This window comes from Ambystoma mexicanum, chromosome 8 (assembly GCF_040938575.1).
Source record: "Ambystoma mexicanum isolate Mex_15411 chromosome 8, UKY_AmexF1_1, whole genome shotgun sequence".
In the NCBI taxonomy this organism is placed as follows: Eukaryota; Metazoa; Chordata; class Amphibia; order Caudata; family Ambystomatidae; genus Ambystoma; species Ambystoma mexicanum.
In genome coordinates, this window is record NC_090929.1 from 1,633,350,643 (window position 1) to 1,633,368,332 (window position 17,690).

The following is a 17,690-nucleotide window of genomic DNA, read 5'->3' on the forward strand; positions in this document are numbered from 1 at the left end:
GTTTGATGGACAGACCCCTCGCATAGGGGTAACATCCGCTGCCTGAAAATACTCCGGGGGAGGGGGTGCATAAATCCTCTCTCTGAAAGAAATCAAGAGACCATGGAGAGGTTTGCCAAAAAGAAACCGCAAGAACCGGGAAGGGAAGGGAAGTGCAGCTGGAGGCTGTGGAGAAATATTGCGCGTTTTGATAATCCAGCAGGAAGATCTCATGTTAGATAGAGTTTAGCCAGGTGGCAAACAGGACTTCTTAAAGACTAGGTCGATTCTTCAGTTGCTCATCGTTGGAACTTTGCTTTAAAGAGTATGGTGTCTCTGGAGGGACAGGGACTTACGACGGTCGGTTTTGAGCCTTTTGTTGAAGGCGAGGTACAGACCCAGGTGTTTGATACACCCAAGAGCCAAACATTACACTCACTCATCCTGGACACTCTTTCTTAGGGGTTTCCTTCTTGTTTGGAGAACATGTTCTTAGTACCTATAGGTGTTGTCCAATCCTTGCCATAATCTTGAAAAAGATAATAAAACCTTTGCAAGCAAATATTCTGTTGTTGTTGTATCATTACTCTGGTTTACTAATAATAGCCAGGATCCCTTTCCGGCCATAATAACATCTCTCGGATTAAGCTGACCTCTGAGATGCTGAGGTTGTAGCCACTGGGCTGATTCCTTTAGTAGAGATGATATGTTGTCTACCGCCTTCTCCTTGAGAGGTGGGACATTCACTAGGTAGCTTGAGAATGACCTGCAGCCCTTATTTTCTCATTCCTTTGGGAGACATCGTATGTGGCTCGGAAATGCAGGAAGACTCTTGTACTTGAGCTTCCAGATCTCTAGGAAATCCCTTGACTATAGCCAGTACTGGCCAATTTGTTTGCATTGTTTCTTTTTTGTTGTTTATTCTTTGAATTGAAATTTTGAATAACGTAAAATAGAAACAAAAACAGAACACAAGATATAACACAAAGGAGACATTATGCATCGGGCACATTATGCAGCATTCGTTAACAATAACTACAACAACAATTGTACTGTTATATGAGCCAGTTAGATGATTGAGTAGAATCGTTGGTAAAATTTGAGAATAATTTTACAAATAGTAGAGGAAACAAGCCCATGTAACTTGGGGGAGTATATCAGCTCCATCTATTTCTTTGCGTTCATTGGTCCAAATATGTTCTCTATGCCAAAGCTGAAAGGTGGTAGGAGAGCAGTGCATCCAATTCAGTGCAATCTGTTTGCAGCCCAACCTAAGTACTAGCATTATAAAACTTCATGGAGAACGATCAATGGGCATCGATAGTCTCAGAAAGCATTTCAAAGGGTTGAGTGCAACCGTGGCATGCACTATAGCGGATAGGTGTTTTGTAATAGCACTCCAAAAGTCCCAGACATCTGCACAAATTCTGCTTGTCTAATGGACAGGAGCAGATGTTTAGCATAGATGATAGAGTGATGTCAGTACTTATTGGTCATAAAAAGAAAGCCCTCTCTGGGCATGATGGTTTTGTAGGTTGCAAGCTAATTCACTGATTGCTAGGGCAAAGAGGTCAGTGAGAGGGAGCACCCTTGCCTGGTATAGCTTGCCAGTTAAAATAGCTCAAATTGGATGTCATTGGTATACCCTCTAGCCATTGGAGTCTTATAAAGTACGCATACCAGAGAATTAAACAGACAAATCTCATATGGTGTAGCACAGAACATAAAAGGCCATTCAAGTGATGTGAACACTTTTTTTAGCACCTAATAGCATTGCTCCCACAGGCTCTACCAATGCCAGTACGTCAAAGGCTCTTGTATGATTGGCCTGAGTGCATCTACCAAGGATCAATCCTGATTGGTCCAGAAGGGCCAACAAAGGTAAATTAGTAAATAGTCAACTAGCTAGAAACCTAGCCAACATCTTAAATTTTAATTGAGCAAGAGTAAGGGATGATATGATTTGCATCACGACTATCTTTACCTGTCTTGCATAAGGCTTTTACGCATTTTCTGCATTTGGTGGAGAGGATGGGTCGAACACAACTTCACCATACAAATGCTCCCGGCATTTGCGTCGGCTGGTGCAAATGCTGTGGAACCCTATGGGTTCCGCCAGCTTTATGCGTCAACAAAAACCAGGCGGGCCCCATAGGGATCCATTTAAACGCTGTATGCCATGCGTGGAGTGCAAAAAGCAGCATAAATGCTTGCATGCCACCTTTTCCCCGGCGCTTTTGCCCTCCGCCGGACAAATACATGCAATGGATCCCTGGCGCCGAATTACCCGGCTCAATAAAATGAGCTCCGTAGAAGCTACCCGGTGACCGAACTTTGGTTATTTGTAAGGCCGGAGTAACAAGTGAAGGGTAAAAGGTGGCGTACAAGTGAGTACTCCACCTTTTGCCTTGTGCATTTGCACTCTGCCGCGCAAATTGAGAAAACTCTGCTTGCCATGTATGCATGGCAGGCATCGTTAACAATGGATCCCTATGGGGTCTGCCTGCTATTTGCTGGTGCATAAATCCGGTGGACCCCATAAGAATTGACAGCATTTGTGCTGGCATGAAAAGCCCTGCCGGCGCAAATGCTGGGAGCATTTTTAGGGCGGAGAGGAAGGAAGCGTCGGAAACGCAAGTATTGTTCTGCCCCTCCTCCCATTATTACTGTTGTTATAATTGTTATTATTATTATTATTATTATTATGGCATTTATTATGGCATTTATTGAGCACAGCCCTAACTTCGAGAAGCAATGGAGTGCTTTATAGAGGTATACAACACAGATACACAACGGAGTGCTTTACAGAGGTAACAACAGAACAGATATACAGCGGCAGCAAGATACTGAGGGGCACAGAGGATCGGTATAGCTGTAACGGGTGGCAGGGAGGAGAGGAGTGGACAAGTCTAGTGAGTCAGGTGGCATGGGGGCACCATGTTGGCCTAGGTGTTGAAGAGGAGTGACTCCTTGAAGCGGTGGGTCTTGAATTATTTTCGGAATTGTAGGAGTGTGGGGGCGAGTCAAATGCTGAAGGGAGGAGGTTCCCATAGTCTTGGGGTGGCAGAGAAGTCTTGTTTTCTGGTCCTTTCCTTTTTTCAGTGGCGGATTTCAAGTCTGAACATGTCCTGGCTTCTAGTGGTGTGCTGTCTGCCGGAGATGCTGAGTTTCTCTGCGAGGGAGCTGGGTTATTTGAAGGCGACTGCCTTGTAGATTATGCAGCAAGACTTGAAGGTGATTTGTGGATGCACTGGGAGGCAGTGAAGGTTGATGAGGGCCGGGGTGATGTTGTTGTATCTTCGTGGACCCTTGATGAGGCATGCAGCCGCGTGTAGGACACTTCTCAGGGGCACAAGGGAGGACGAAGGGAGGACTTTGATGAGGGCATTTCCCCTATCCAGGTGGGATAGGACCAGTGCTTGAACAGTGGATCTAAAGCTGTCTGGAAGGAGGAAGTGCTTGACTTTCCGCAAGAGGGAGAGCTGATACCAAGCTGTCTGAGTTTTCTTAACTATGTGTATATTGAAGGAGAGGTGTCTGTTGATGTGGAACCTGAGGGACTTGGCGCTGGAGGTGAGCTCAGGTGTGAAGCCCTCAGGGTTCATGGCTGATAGCCAGGTCTGTATGTCTGGGTGTTTGGTGTTGTTGGTGAGGAGTAGGTTTGCGGTCTTGGAAGGGTTGAGCTTCAAGTATTTACTGGACATCCAAGACTGGATCAGCAAGAGGCAGGTTATGAGCCTGTGGATGTCCTTGTTGGAGTCGATCTTGAGGTATAGCTTGTGTGTCATTGGCGTATTGGTGGTTGTGGATGTTGTGTGTGGCTAAGAGGGCTCTCAGCGGCTCCATGTATAGATTGAAGATCACTGGGGAGAGGTAGCATTGGCGATCTAGAGGAGTCCATCTGACGAAACTGCTGGCGATTGACGAGGTAGGACTTGAACCAGCATAGGACAAGGTTGCTGATCCGCATGCGCTGATGTAGTGTGCCCGTGAGCGCCTGGTGGTCTACTGTGTCAAAAGTGGCTGAAAGGTTGGGTATAACCAGGAGGCAGGGGTGCCCATTGTCAAGGATGTTGAGGAGGTTTGACCACCTGTATTGTTGCTGTCTCCATGCTGCATCTGAGTCAGAACCCATATTGGTAGATTTGGAAGCGATGGTTGGTAATCAATGAATTGCTGCAGTTGCACGGCTACCACTTTCTCTACGATCTTACCTACGAAGAGAAGATGGGTGATGGGGCGCTAGTTATCTACATAGTGAGGATCCAGAGTGGGTTTCTTTAGTAGAGGGAGGATTTGTCCTGTCTTTAAGGTCGATGGGAAGGGGCCTTTAGTTAGGAAGCCGTTGATGATCTCCAGGCAGGGAAGGAGAGCTGCTGTGAGGAGGGTCTTGAGGATGGATGCTGCAAGGATGTCGTTTGTATACAATGTGGTTTTGAGGGCAGCCAGTGTTTCTACCAGGTCCTTTGTATAGAGTGTCTTGAATGTTGTCCAGGGTGTGGAGATTTCACGAGGAGGGATCTAGGGTGGGTCTATGGATGCAAAACTGGTCTCTATGTGCTGGCGAATCTTGCTGACTTTATCGATGAAGACGGTGTTGATGGTGATTGATTTTTTGATATGATATGATATATGATAGGTTATTTATAACATGCTTAATACCCAGAGGTTTCTAAGCGCGGACCCGGGGATCAAACCTGTGTTGCTCCGTGTCGTCTTGCTTCCAAGGTGAGCACGTTGCCCCTGAGCTACCCTCCCGATGGAGTGTGGTATGGCACGGTTGGGTTGCGGGTTGACGTGTGCTTGACCGCTTTGAAGAGGGCTCTGCTTTTGTTGTCGGCTTCTGCTATGGTGTTCTGATAGTAGGAGACCTAGTCTGTGTTGATTAGCTGTCGGCGGGTTGCTCAGTGTTCCTTGAGGAGCGCCACGTCAGATGCGGTCCTGGAGTGGTGCCAGGTTTTCTCTTGTTTCCTTTTTCTTTTGCTGAGGTTGAGTTCTTGCGTGTGGATGCACATGGTTTCGGTTTGGAGGTGCGTTGTTTCAGAGGCGTATCTCGGTCAATGGAGGCTGAGAGGGTGGCATTGAGTGCTTCCATTAGAGAGTCGCAGGCCAGTTGTGGGTCTTTGGTCTATGTGAGGTGGAGGTTGGCAAGGTCTTTTGTGAGGGCTTCCACTGGGAAGTACTTGAAGGACCTGAAGGTTTGTATGATGGGTTTCTGCTGGGAGTGCTTGACTGTGGTGGTGTGAAGGATGCTGAAATGCACGGCCAGCTAGTCAGACCAGTCAAGCGGGAGAGGAGAGCTGTAGTGGAGGGAAGGCAGTGCAGTGAGGATTAGTTTGAGGATGTTAACTTTCTTGTGTGTTCGGTATTTAATGTGCTGTGTGAGGCTGGGTGTCTTGAAAAGGCTGAGGAGCGCTTCCTTCATTGGTTTGATTGCCTTGTTGCCTGGGGGGTTGAAGTCGTCTAGGATGATGTTGTTGGTGGTGTGCGTGAGGGATATGGTGGTGACCAAGTCAGTGAAATCTCTGATGAAGGCGGTGCTGTGTTTGGGTGGTCTGTAGATGAGATTGAAGGTGACGGTGTCCATTGGGGAGCATAGGAAGTAGCATGAGAGGATTTCGAAGGAGCCAATGTTGTTGACATCAAGTCTGGTGCAGGGCCACAAGGCCTTGTGGATGACTGTGAGGTCTCTACCAGTCTTGTTCGGCCGGTCTCTGTGTTGGATGCTGTAGTAATATGGGAGAAGGACATCTAGTATGTGGGTGGAGGTGGGTGTCAGTCAGGTCTCAGTGATGAATTTGGTGTGAAGGTCGTGTGTAGTGATGAGGTCCGCGATGTCTGCTGCATGGGTGATAGATGAGCGGATGTTGTCGAGCATCAACTTCCGTGTTGTGGATGATGAGGTGGTGCTAATGGGCCTGAGGCTTATGCGGATGAGGTTGCTGCATAGCAGAGTCTATGCCTTAGGGGAGGGCAATGTAGCGCATGCACACCTGTTGTCTCAGCAGGGTTTTGGGCCGTGGGGTCTCCTGGTCCGAACAGAGCCAAACAGGAATTGCCCTTTTCTTTGTCTGCATTCACTCTGGACGCACTGGTGAGAGACAACTTGAGCTAAGAGTTAAGAGCACCCCATCCAAAATGAGCTCCCATATGCTTACTTTTTGGATAATGAATATCAGCAGGTGTCTCCTTTAAAAAACAGGTGACACCTGCTGAATATTCATGATTATTCCGGGGGGCAATTTTCCATGAACACCCTCCCTTTGTCCCCTCAAGCACTCATGATGTGAATGGTACACCTTCTCCCACACTCTCCACTTTCTTACATTCCCCCTACCCTAGGGTGAATTACTGTGCTCCTCTCTGCCGCCCTGAAAGTATGTTTTACTCTTTAATGTTGGCAGGCTTCCTATTTGTAAGGGGAGCCAGCCACGAAATAGTGAAGGCACCTTCCACTAGTAATGAAAAAATATGTTTTCTATTTCTAGCAAGCAACAACATTTTTCTTTTTCCCGGGCGAAAGGGCTAGAATCCGAAAAAACACTTTAAAGTTGCATCGGAGCCGGAGCTGAGCTGCCAATGGCAGGCAGGACTGTTCTACATCTTTCATGGCCCAGCGGGAATTACACCCTGTTAACCAGCCTGATTTGCATAGGGTCTTTCCCCTTCCTGTAATGGCTTGGCAGAGGAAGAACAATGGTCTGGAGGTTTCCCCAGTGCGAGGCCAGCTTAACTCTAAACCTTCCAGCCATCACCTCTTTGCCCTCCATAACATCGCCTAGGCCTGCTTGAACCTTTGCATTTTTTACCAGTATGTTCGCCCTGAATTCCAGGCTCCACCCACTCCAGGTGTAGCAACATTATCACAATCTCGTTTCCTCTTGCTGTGCACAAGCGAATACAGATATTGTCCATGTGGTTGCTTCAGTCTCACCTCATTGTCGGTGCCACAGCCCAGGTAATCGATGATGAATATGACGAAAGAAGACAGAATCAGGGGGCGGCAGCTGACGTCATTTAGGAAGATGTCCTCCCCAGAGTAGCCATGGGACTCCAGGTAGGCACTGGATATGACGACTTCCATAGAGTCTGTGAAACAGAACAGGGCCACTGCGAGGAAAGGGGACACGCGACACAGTTACACACACAGTGACAACCGCTGCTACTGCACACTTACACATCACGCATGACGTCATGCTGACATCATTTACGCTGAATGGCTCCATGAAGGTATGAAAAACAGAAAGAACAAATACAAAAGGTATGACATTTATTCAGTAGCATTTACATTCCGGATGGGAAAACCCAATAACCTGGGACAAAAGAATGCAGGCATTAAATGCAAAACGGGTAATACATTACTCTAGGACAGCTGCTCTAAAATGGAACAAATGCTGGATAGAAACGAGGAGCACTTTTGATTTAATAATAAAAAAGTGAACTATAATCCTGGTTTCCTTGAAAAGAAGCTAAATAAATAGAAAAAACGTATTTATAATAGGACATTGGATGCCTATATTTCAACAATATCAGTTCCCCCATCAGCCAATAGCCTTGCTGAAACTGACAGTGACATCATTAAGCAAGAGTGAAACATTCTGACGGCACCGAGGTGGCAAAGGCCCGCAGCTCAAGTTAGTAGGCACAGGGCAGCCATACCCTGGGCACTGGGCCACTTCACGCCTCTAGACCATCCCCAATCACCCTGGTTACAAAGTAGTGTCAATTCCTGCAGCAAAACACTTTAAACAAATCAAATGACCACAACAGAGGCTCCTGTTCTCTTTGTGGCTTGAAAGGCCGCAGGCTTGATGATACATTTGTCTCCAGCTTTCGTTCTAGTTATGATTGCCCTCACTGCAAACTCATACCTTTATTCAATTATTACTTGGAGTCAAAACATTGTACTTTGTTAAACAATTTCAACTTATGCGACGACCAGTCGACTGTTTCCAATTGGACTTCCCCTTTAAAACCACATCCATCTTTATTTAGGCCAAAGCTCCCCCAACCGTAAGTCTCAGCGGACTGCCTGCCCTTGCATGAGATCCTGGGCTGGGGCAGCGCCGTTCATGACAGGGGGCAGCTGAGCTTTTCTCCTTTTATTTAAGCCTCCCTAACTGGCCTCAGAAGGAGGGCTTACCATGAGAGGGGCAAAACCCCTCCCGTTTATCACCCAGCACGCTCCTAATTCATTCTAGTCCAACTGGTCGCTTGCATACCGCCAGGCCACAGAAGGGTCAACACCCTACTTTGGCTCCCACCTGATACTCCTCAAACACATCTCCATCATTCTAGCAGTTAGGTTCCATAAACAGCGGCCCATGCCCTTATCTGACCAGTGCCCACTATTTACTGCAAAGTATTCCAGTGCCTCAGAGTTAGCGTACCCATGGCATAACTGCGTGAAACCCATTCCCCTGTAAAACTTGGCCATCGGTTTATTAAGCCTTTTCCTGCCTTTTCCACTGTCTGTTGCGATCCGGCCCCTCTCCATTCAGATCTAGGTATTATTCTTCCCAGGTGGGCTGCCACTTTCTGCAACGTTCCCATCATGTCTCTCTGCAACTTCTGCTCTTCCTATACTTGTTAGGTCGCTGCTGCACCAGTGAATTACCTGGACCTCAAGTTTGCGACACTTCTGTAAGAGTACCTTAGAACTACCATCAGTGCATATCCTGCTAACAATGATTTTTCCGTTCATATTACATATGGCACCAATCGTAATCCTCCCACCTTCTCGGCAGCGGAGGGCAGGAGCTGTCCCCCTCTTTGTCGACTTGCAGACCATGAGAAGCGCATTACCTGATTCCTGAACCGAGCCGGAGGCTCCTCGTGCCCAGCTTCTCTCCACCATGGTACCCGCTCCCCATTGAGAAGCCCTGTGCCCAGCCCCATCACCCGAACCGTGTGGAAGCTCATGCAAGCATTTATCATCCTGAAATTCCTGCCGCGAATCCCGCGTGCGGCGGAGAAAATGCCCGCCGCTTTGTTTCTATCTGGTTGCTAAGCAACCTAATACACATTTTGCCATATAGCCATCTGATTGGTTGGCGGATCCCTGTTACAGCTGCTAGCTGTACCGGAAGGCGAGAGCCGGCAACAAGAACCAGGCCTGTCTGTGGCTGGGCGCTGCCGGCGCCGCCGGGCGCCGCCGGGCACCGCTAGATGCCTCTTTCGCCACTTCCCGCGTCTATACTGTAAGTACATTTGCCAACCCGCTCTACCCTCGCTTCTGCCCACCCTATGTCCTGATCAGCCCCCGCCCTGATAACACTGCGTTGCACGCTCACAAGACTCCTCACCTTTGAGATCACCTCTGCACCCCATGTGCTACACGTATATTGACTGAGTTCCACCCGGAGACCAATTTCGCAGCAATGCTGTTTTAAGCATACAGTGTAAACAGCGAGAACATTGCTCAATTACCTCTCTCTTAGTCCACCTTATAGGCTAGTCAGATAGAAACTAGGTCAATTGGGGGTAAGTTATCTATTTCATTTACCCACAATACATATTTGTTGACAAAAAGATTTGTCGTGCCAAAGAAATACAGGTGTTAAAAACACATTTTAATCAGCAATTAAATTCAATACATAGTGTGGTATATGCTTTCCACAAGACATTACCACCTTTCAAATATATAAAAAGCGTTGTACGTTTAAGAAAGACAATTTAGAAAAAACAAATCCAGAATAATGGCACAATGGTGCCAAATGTGGCTGAGGTTAGTAAGTGACAAACACAATTATGCAAAGACATAAGATGTTATTACCAATATCTATTTTAGCAGAGGAGCAAACTATCAGTGTTCAAACAGAAATTACACAAATGTTTTGTGTAAAAAGACAACGTTGTTTAAAGTGTCTTAGGGATGTCTACATATGTTTCGGCTGAACAGAATTTCGTGAAGACCTTCCCTGGTGTTCCGCTGTTATAGTTTAAAGCCCTCTTCAGGACAGTGCGTTGTTTTAGAAAATTGACAGTACGTTCAATGCTCCCGTCCCCGTTTGGTTGGAATCGAAAAGGAGACTCTTTTGATCTTGAAATGGTTGGACTAAAGTAGTTAGTGGTTTTTTTCAGGCCGTAACTTCCTATTCCATGATTTGTGAATTTGGACAATTTATCCACTTAATAACTTCGAATCTGTTTCTCAAAAATTCGGGTGACAGACGCGTTTTTGCGTTTTTCAATTTGAGGCTCTGGACCTCCTTGCCAAGGCTTCTTCACGGCTTTTTTTATATGCTTTTTCTTGTTTTTAAAGGAGATTCTGAGGGCCCACGTGCATCGACTTCAACTTTGTGAACTCATCTGCCTGCTAGTTGCTCTCTTTTTCAATTTTCATGCGTGGGCGTCTTTCAGGTCTCCGTTCGCGTACACCTTCGTGGTCCAATAATTCGAATATCAATAGTCCCTTTTTTTGCTCAATCCCCCTTAAACAAAAACCCTGGGATTTACCCATTTATTTCTCCTGTTTTAAGCCTACGCCTACGCCTCAGCTCCTCATGACGCACTCAGCGCCCCAGATTCCAGCCATATGACTCTCCGAACTTATTAGTTCGCTTTGTACTTTATCTTAGCCTGATGTGCAGCACGAGCGCTGTCCCAATCCCCCTGCTTAACAATCTATGTCTACACCTTACCCATATTTGAGCATAAACAGCTGTGCCAGCTTCTGAATAGCCCACACATATATCCAAATGCTTATGTATATGCCTGTTGCCTGATCTGAACATGTCTACACCAAACGAGCGGCCTATGGCTATAATTGTACTACCGACACCTACACCTAAGTAGACTATATCTATACCCATAGGCCGTTTGGCCCATATCTACACCTGAAATAGCCTAAATTGCCCACACCGATACCGAGTAGCCCATGTGTACACCTGAGTAGCCTGTGTCTATGCCTATGACTATGCCTGAGTAGCCTATGTACATGTCCGAGTAGCCTATGCTTATGCCTGAGTAGCCTATGTCTATGCTTGAGTAGCCTATGTACATGCCCGGGTAGCCTATGCTTATGCCTGAGTAGCCTATGTCTATGTCGGACTAGCTACTGCTGGATAACCTATGCCCTGACGGCCTATATCTATGCTTAGCCTCACTTGATTAGCCTACGCCTCAGCAGCCCATATCCATGCTTGAATAGTCTATAATTGTAAAGCCTTACCAGATTAGCATATGAGTACCTTAATAAGGCCCACACCCTACCAGCCCACCTTCCTAGCCCACACCACCACACACCCAGGTTACGCCTGACTAGCCTCCTACACAGTACATTCTTGACAGTCTATAACTATGCTCTCTAGCATGACACTGATACCATGCCTACTGCTAATTCTACCAATCATTTACAAGCTAACCACAACCACAACTATGCCACTCAATAAGCACCTACCCTGTTTGCTTCCTGACAGAAACAATAGACTCTGAGCAAGACTACCTCGTCTTTATGAGCCAAGATCTAGCTCCAACTACCAGTTTAGCTACAACAAAAATGCAGTGCATCACAAATCGCCCGGTAGACCAGCCCTTGAGACTATGCCTAAAACCTTGTTCCATGCCTCTCACATTCCCTCTAACTCGAAAACAACCATTCGACCCAAACCCACTCCTACCAAACCCCAGGAGTAAAAAAATATCTCCACCATATCTGGAGCTCTAATCAATGCGAGATCCCTTGTGGCACATGCCATTGAAATAGCACACCTGCTATCCACAGATAACCTTTGCAGTCACTGAATCTTGGTTGCATGATGCATCAGGCCCTGCCCTTGCATTGGCAATTCCTGAGAATTAACAAATATTTAGAACAGATAGACCCAACTCCAGAGGAGGCGGTTTAGCTATCATAGCAAAAGCCAATCTTGCTATAAGACTCCTGTCTCCACCACCAGTCAAATCCTGCAAATTACTTATGGCCAAAATGCCTATTTCCAACTGCCGTACCCTAACCATCTTTCTGATATATAGACCCCCAGGATCTTTCGACACTTTCGATGAGTTCCTGACCAGCTTTCTTGTCAACAACTCAAAAGACCCCTCGCAATTACTAATTCTAGGAGATTTTAACCTTGTATTTAATGATCCGGAGGACAAATATGCGCAGGCACTAGCCACTACTCTCTCAGAACATGGACTTACCCAAAAGGTCTTTGTACCTACACACACCAAAGGGAGGACCTTTTACTGGGTGGCCAACTTGAATTGTGAGACTAAGATCACCAAAGTAACCCAACAATCTTGGACGGACCATCACTTGATTGATTTCTCACTAACATTAGACAAACAAGCAGCTAAAGATACTATCATGGCTCCACCTCTTCCAACCAGAAGTAAAATAAATATCACGCCAGATAAGCTACTCCCCCTTATCCTTCCACCCCTTAACTGTCTCCCGAGTAACGCTGACCCCACTCTCCTCGTTGAAGTGTTTAACAACACCATGTCTAAAGCCCTAGACGCTATTGCACCACTTAAACTGCGCAAAAGTAAACAACAAGCCCACCTCAATACATGGTTTACCCCTCACCTCAAAGACCTTAGGCTACAGAAAAGAAAATTAGAAACCCAATGATGCCACACCCCATCAGAGGAAAACAAGCCACTACTAACCAACTTTGCTAATAACTAAAAAAAGGAAATAATCTGCACCAAAAAATACCTCTACAATGTAAGAATCTCTAATGCCAGCTCCAACACCAAGGAACTCTTCCTGATCCTTCGGGAACTGGAATCTCCTAGTCTTCCATTAGACACCGTACCTAAGGATAAACAATGGTGCACCAGCATTCAGAATGCGCTAACTAACTAAATATCTACACTTCAAACCAAGATTGCCAACAAAAAAGCCTCTCTACAACATACCATACCACTACCCCCTAACCCCACAGAGTCCACCAGCCGTCCCATACCTTTCAGTTTCACCAAAGTCTCTATCCTGCAAACACAAAAAAACATTCTATCCTTGAAACCGTCCAACTGTCAGGATGACAACTGCCCCACCCAAATAATAAAAGATGCAGTGAGAGACCTAGCCCCCTTTATTACTAAGTTGATCAATGCCTCTTTCACGACTAACACAGTCCCAGGTAACTTAAAACAGTCATGGTTATTACTATTGATAAAAATAAAACTCTGGACCCCTCAATTCCAACCAACTACAGGCCTATTACTGCAGTGCCCTTCCTCCTTAAAACTATTGACAGAGTTGCATACTCGCAAATACAGAAATACCTGGAAACTAACCACCTTCTTGGCTCAAGTCAATCCGGCTTCAGGCCCCAACACGGCACGGAAATGGCACTTATACACTTAGAAACGCAAATTGATGAACTTTGGGATCAAGGGGAAAACCGCTATGTTGCTCCTCTTAGACTTGTCGGACCACGGAGTACTGTGTAAACACCTGGCAATGGCGATCCACTTTTCCACAGGCGCAATAACATGGGTCCAGTCCTTCCTTGATAATAGAAGCAAGTTTTCTCCCCTTCGGCTTCCGCTGACCCTATCCAAACTACATGTGCCGTTCCACAGGGCGCCTGTTTATCGCCAACCATGTAATACATATTTACCAACCCCTTATTTGACAAATTGGACAGACTGGGTGTCATCTACACGAATTACGCAAATGACACTCAGATCCTCATCCCCCTTTCGGGCAACTTTGACAAAGATATGGCCTTGGTAAATAAAATATACCTCCTCATTCAGGCATGGATGGCATCCCATGGCCTCTGCCTGAATGACGACAAAACAGAAATACTAATTCTTGGATCGACCTCTAGCTTAAAAAAAACGAATTCCTACTACTCCGCCTTCAACATAGATGGAAATATCATTAAGGTAGCCAAGGAAGTTAAAACCCTAGGGTTTTACCTTAATTCCATCCTTACCTTAAAGAAACAGGTGAATTCCATGGCATCGTCAACAGCCTACACCTGCAAACTTATCAGAGCCTGCAGACCATTCTTATCCAAAACAAGCTGTATGACCCTTGCGAACACCCTAATAATGTCAAAACTGGATTACTGCAATGCCCTATACCTACGGGCCAATAAGTATATCATGGATAAAATACAAATCTTACAAAATAATGCCCTTAGAACGGCCCTGAACATCCCGAATAGAGAACATGTCTCCAAAATCAGAAGGGAACACCATTGGCTAAAGATTAACAATAGAATCTTCCTCAAAACTATCTCCCTGACCTATAAATGCCTGAACAACACAGCACCACCTTACCTGACTGAGAGAATGGTTAGGAGAACATCCACCCGCCCCACTAGAACTGCCAACTCCCTTTGCCTTGAGATACCCAGGTGGACCCAAGTGGCTATTTGGCTGGAGACCTTGCATTCAGTGCCGTCTGCAAGCTGAAGCCCGCCCCTCAGACTAGTGGTGAAACTGCTCTGGAAGGATTTTGAACGCGCCAACTTGCCTGTTTGTCCCATCCATAGTCCCGCCCACAACCTTCCCAGCAGCCTTACTTGAGGTCCGGTGCACGCGCACCCCAAGTGGACCAAGTGGCTGTTTGGCTGGAGACCTTGCATTCTGTACCATCTGCAAGCTGAAGCCCGCCACCCTGTCTAGCGGCAAAGCTGCTCTGGAAGGATTTTGAAGTAAATACACGTACTTCTTGTCTCGCTTTGAAGGGACATTATCTGTGGACTTTATCTGCGGACTTTATCACTCCCCTAATTTCTTCTTCTTTTCTTTGTAGCGCGCCAACTTGCCTGTTCGTCCCGCCCATAGTCCCGCCCACAACCTTCCCAGCAGCCCTACTTGAGATCCGGTGCACGCGCACCCCAAGTGGAACAAGTGGCTGTTTGGGTGGGTGGGTGAGACAGGCGGCGCTTGAAACCTTTTGGGTATTGTAATTTGTGAATTCATGCCCATTTCCGACTGCGTGTGTAGGAAGGCGCATGTATGCTGATATTCGAGTGGTATAGTGCAAACTGTTTTATTTTCAACTGGTGATTTTGTAGGCACAGCTGGTGCTTAGTCCATTTCTGCAGTAAGTGAGGTAACCAAAGTGGGCCCGTTTAGACTAGCACCTCATTACCTAGGTGTAACTCGGCCTACACCTAGAGTCATTTGCGACCACCAGTTTGTAACAACTTTCACCACCGTAAATCGTGCTGAGGGGTTTAATCATGGTGAAAAATCTGAGAAGCGGCAAATGCCTTCAAAAATGGTACACCGAATAGCATACCTGATGCTCCTTCTGTTGAAGTACCTTTAGATCAGGCCCAACTTACTAATGACGGATTTGGGGAGGGAAGGGAGCCCTCCGGTAGCCTTAGAGCTACCGAAGGCATTGCATTGCCCAAGAGCCCTGAATGCCAGCCTTCGCATGTGTTTGCTACGAGCACGCTGGTTGCAGCAACTGAATCACACAAGTGTTGTTCACCAACTACGGTGGACATGTACACCCTAAATCCGGTGTTTAATGTTCCAATTCATGATAATTTGCTGCTTGGTCTGGTGGGCGATGTCTCATATTCTTCCGGCTGATACCTCGTTAGTGGCTCCTGCTGTGTTGGCAGAACTACACAGACGGACACGTTTGTCTAATGGACCGTCAACTCCTGCAGCGAGCTCTAATGGGGTACGTGAACAAGTGCACTTTCATGCGGCTGTAGCAGCTAATCTTAGAAAACTCATGGCCAAAGGAGACGAGGGTCTGCTAGCTTCACCAAGATCCAATTCAATTATGGCGAGCTCTTCAGCTTTTGATGTAACCACCTACACCAGTGAACCACCTTATCCACAGTCCCCTGTGGCACTGTTTGGTCAGCAGCAGCCCAAGGTGTCTGCTGACCAAAGGCGACCTCCATATTCCTCACTCCCTCTATATCCATTGGAAGATACCCTTATCGACCTAAACCAACAGGAGCTTCAAAATGTTCCTGTTCTTTCACGTATATTAAATCTGCTTGACAAAGGTAATGAATACACACATACCACCATTAACTCTTTGAGCCTAGCAACTAATGATATCTTGATTAAAATCAACAGAATGCAGGGGTTTTTGCTGGCTGAGGAAAAATGTCACTCTTTTTGGGCCTCGCAGCCGATAAATGGCAGTTGCAACGTACCAAAAACACATAGTTCACCAATACCAGCCATGCAAGAACAAGGCACTCAAACCCACTCAGAGTGTGACACTCAGATCGCTCCAGCGAAAACATTTGCACAAATTACACAACAACTACATCAGAAGTCAGACATACGAACACCAATTACCTTGCCTGATTTCATAGAAGTTGCAAAATTACAACATGACCGTATCTTGATCCTTATAAATATATTCTTGCGAAAGCTAATCTAGTATCAATGGATGTACTGACGGGTGACCTTGTTGTGAACACGTTGTCATCTGTGGGAACTGGCATTGACACGCCTGATAGGGCGTCGGAATTAACCGACTTAATTCACCTGAATGCTGGACTGATTAAGTCTCTTTGTGGTTCACATGACATCCAATTGCCTCATAATGTTGCCTCTGGTTTAGCAGATTTTCAATGCTTACACATTGTGTCCCCTTGCCCAGCTGAAGCTCTAAACTCACAGAATAGTGACCAACACACCACTACACTTATGTCACGAAAAGCGAAAAAATCACAGGCTAGAGCTCAAAGAAGGCGCATACAAGCTAGCCTCACTAATACAAAGGCATCTATGTCTATTATGCCGAAAACAAAACCAAAGAATTTACCAAATACAAAATTCAGAGGTCATAGCTCAGCTATCAAAAAGATAGGCCAAATATCCTCTGAGGATTTTGTTATTGACCTCAACCAATTAGACGCTGAAAGCCAGTCACTCTTGATCCTGAATAAGTCAAAACAAAATGAAGAGTCTAGTCATTTACATCCGAGGCATGAATCAGACAAATCACCACCTACGTTGGCCGATGTGCAAGGAACAGAAATAGAATCGTCGGCCATAGGCATCCCTCCACCAAGGGTGTAAAGCCCGCTGATGATACAGTCACAACTAGAGAGATTTTTTGAAAAAATTGACAAAATAATTACCACCATGTCCTCGCAAACAACAAATCTATTGAATCGTATTGAGAACTTAGTTCACCCAGGGGGTTCTTTGAGTCTGGCGGAGAGCACTAACAATGCTGAGTCAACGAATGATGACGATAAGATAGTAATCACAGGATCCATTACAGCTATAGATCCCATGCCCCAAGATGAGCAACCCAAAAATCATGACCAATTGCCCGTGGGGCCTATTCTACCGGATTCTATAAGTAATCCTGTCAACGGCTCCCCTGAGGTTTCCTCCAACCAAATTGCCCATGTCAGCACATCTCAGGAGATTCCATCAGAGATGAAAATGGTGATTGGGTGGGGGGTCAACTTAACAAAGAAAACAAAACCTAATCTAAATCGTGCAGCCCTCATGGAAATGTTCCATCAAATTCCGGCATTACATAATCTGATCTCAGACGATGTTGCCTGGATCAGATTGCCACATGCGCCAAACCATTGTATGATATGTAAGCTGCAGACTCCTATAATTGCTACCTTAATATGGAACTACCAAAAAGAGCTTGACATGTTAGGCTACGATCTGTTTGCCTTCTACTCAATGGCCACCAGCTTCATTGATTTTCAGCCGCCAGTTGTAGGCCCAGATAATAAACAAGGGGCATTAGATCAGAAATTAGCGGTCTTAAATGAAAAAATAAG

The 17,690-nt window shown here is 46.1% G+C and overlaps 1 protein-coding gene across 2 annotated transcripts in view; it reads right to left on the minus strand.

The window, feature by feature from the left end:
- The window catches only part of LOC138473825 (deleted in malignant brain tumors 1 protein-like), a 733,343-nt gene that overhangs the window by 109,428 nt on the left and 606,225 nt on the right, over positions 1-17,690 (minus strand). For both annotated transcript variants that reach the window (XM_069612215.1, XM_069612214.1), the window contains one exon: positions 6,914-7,089. In XM_069612215.1, coding sequence (XP_069468316.1) covers positions 6,914-7,089 — 176 coding nt within the window. The remainder of the gene's footprint in view (positions 1-6,913; positions 7,090-17,690) is intronic.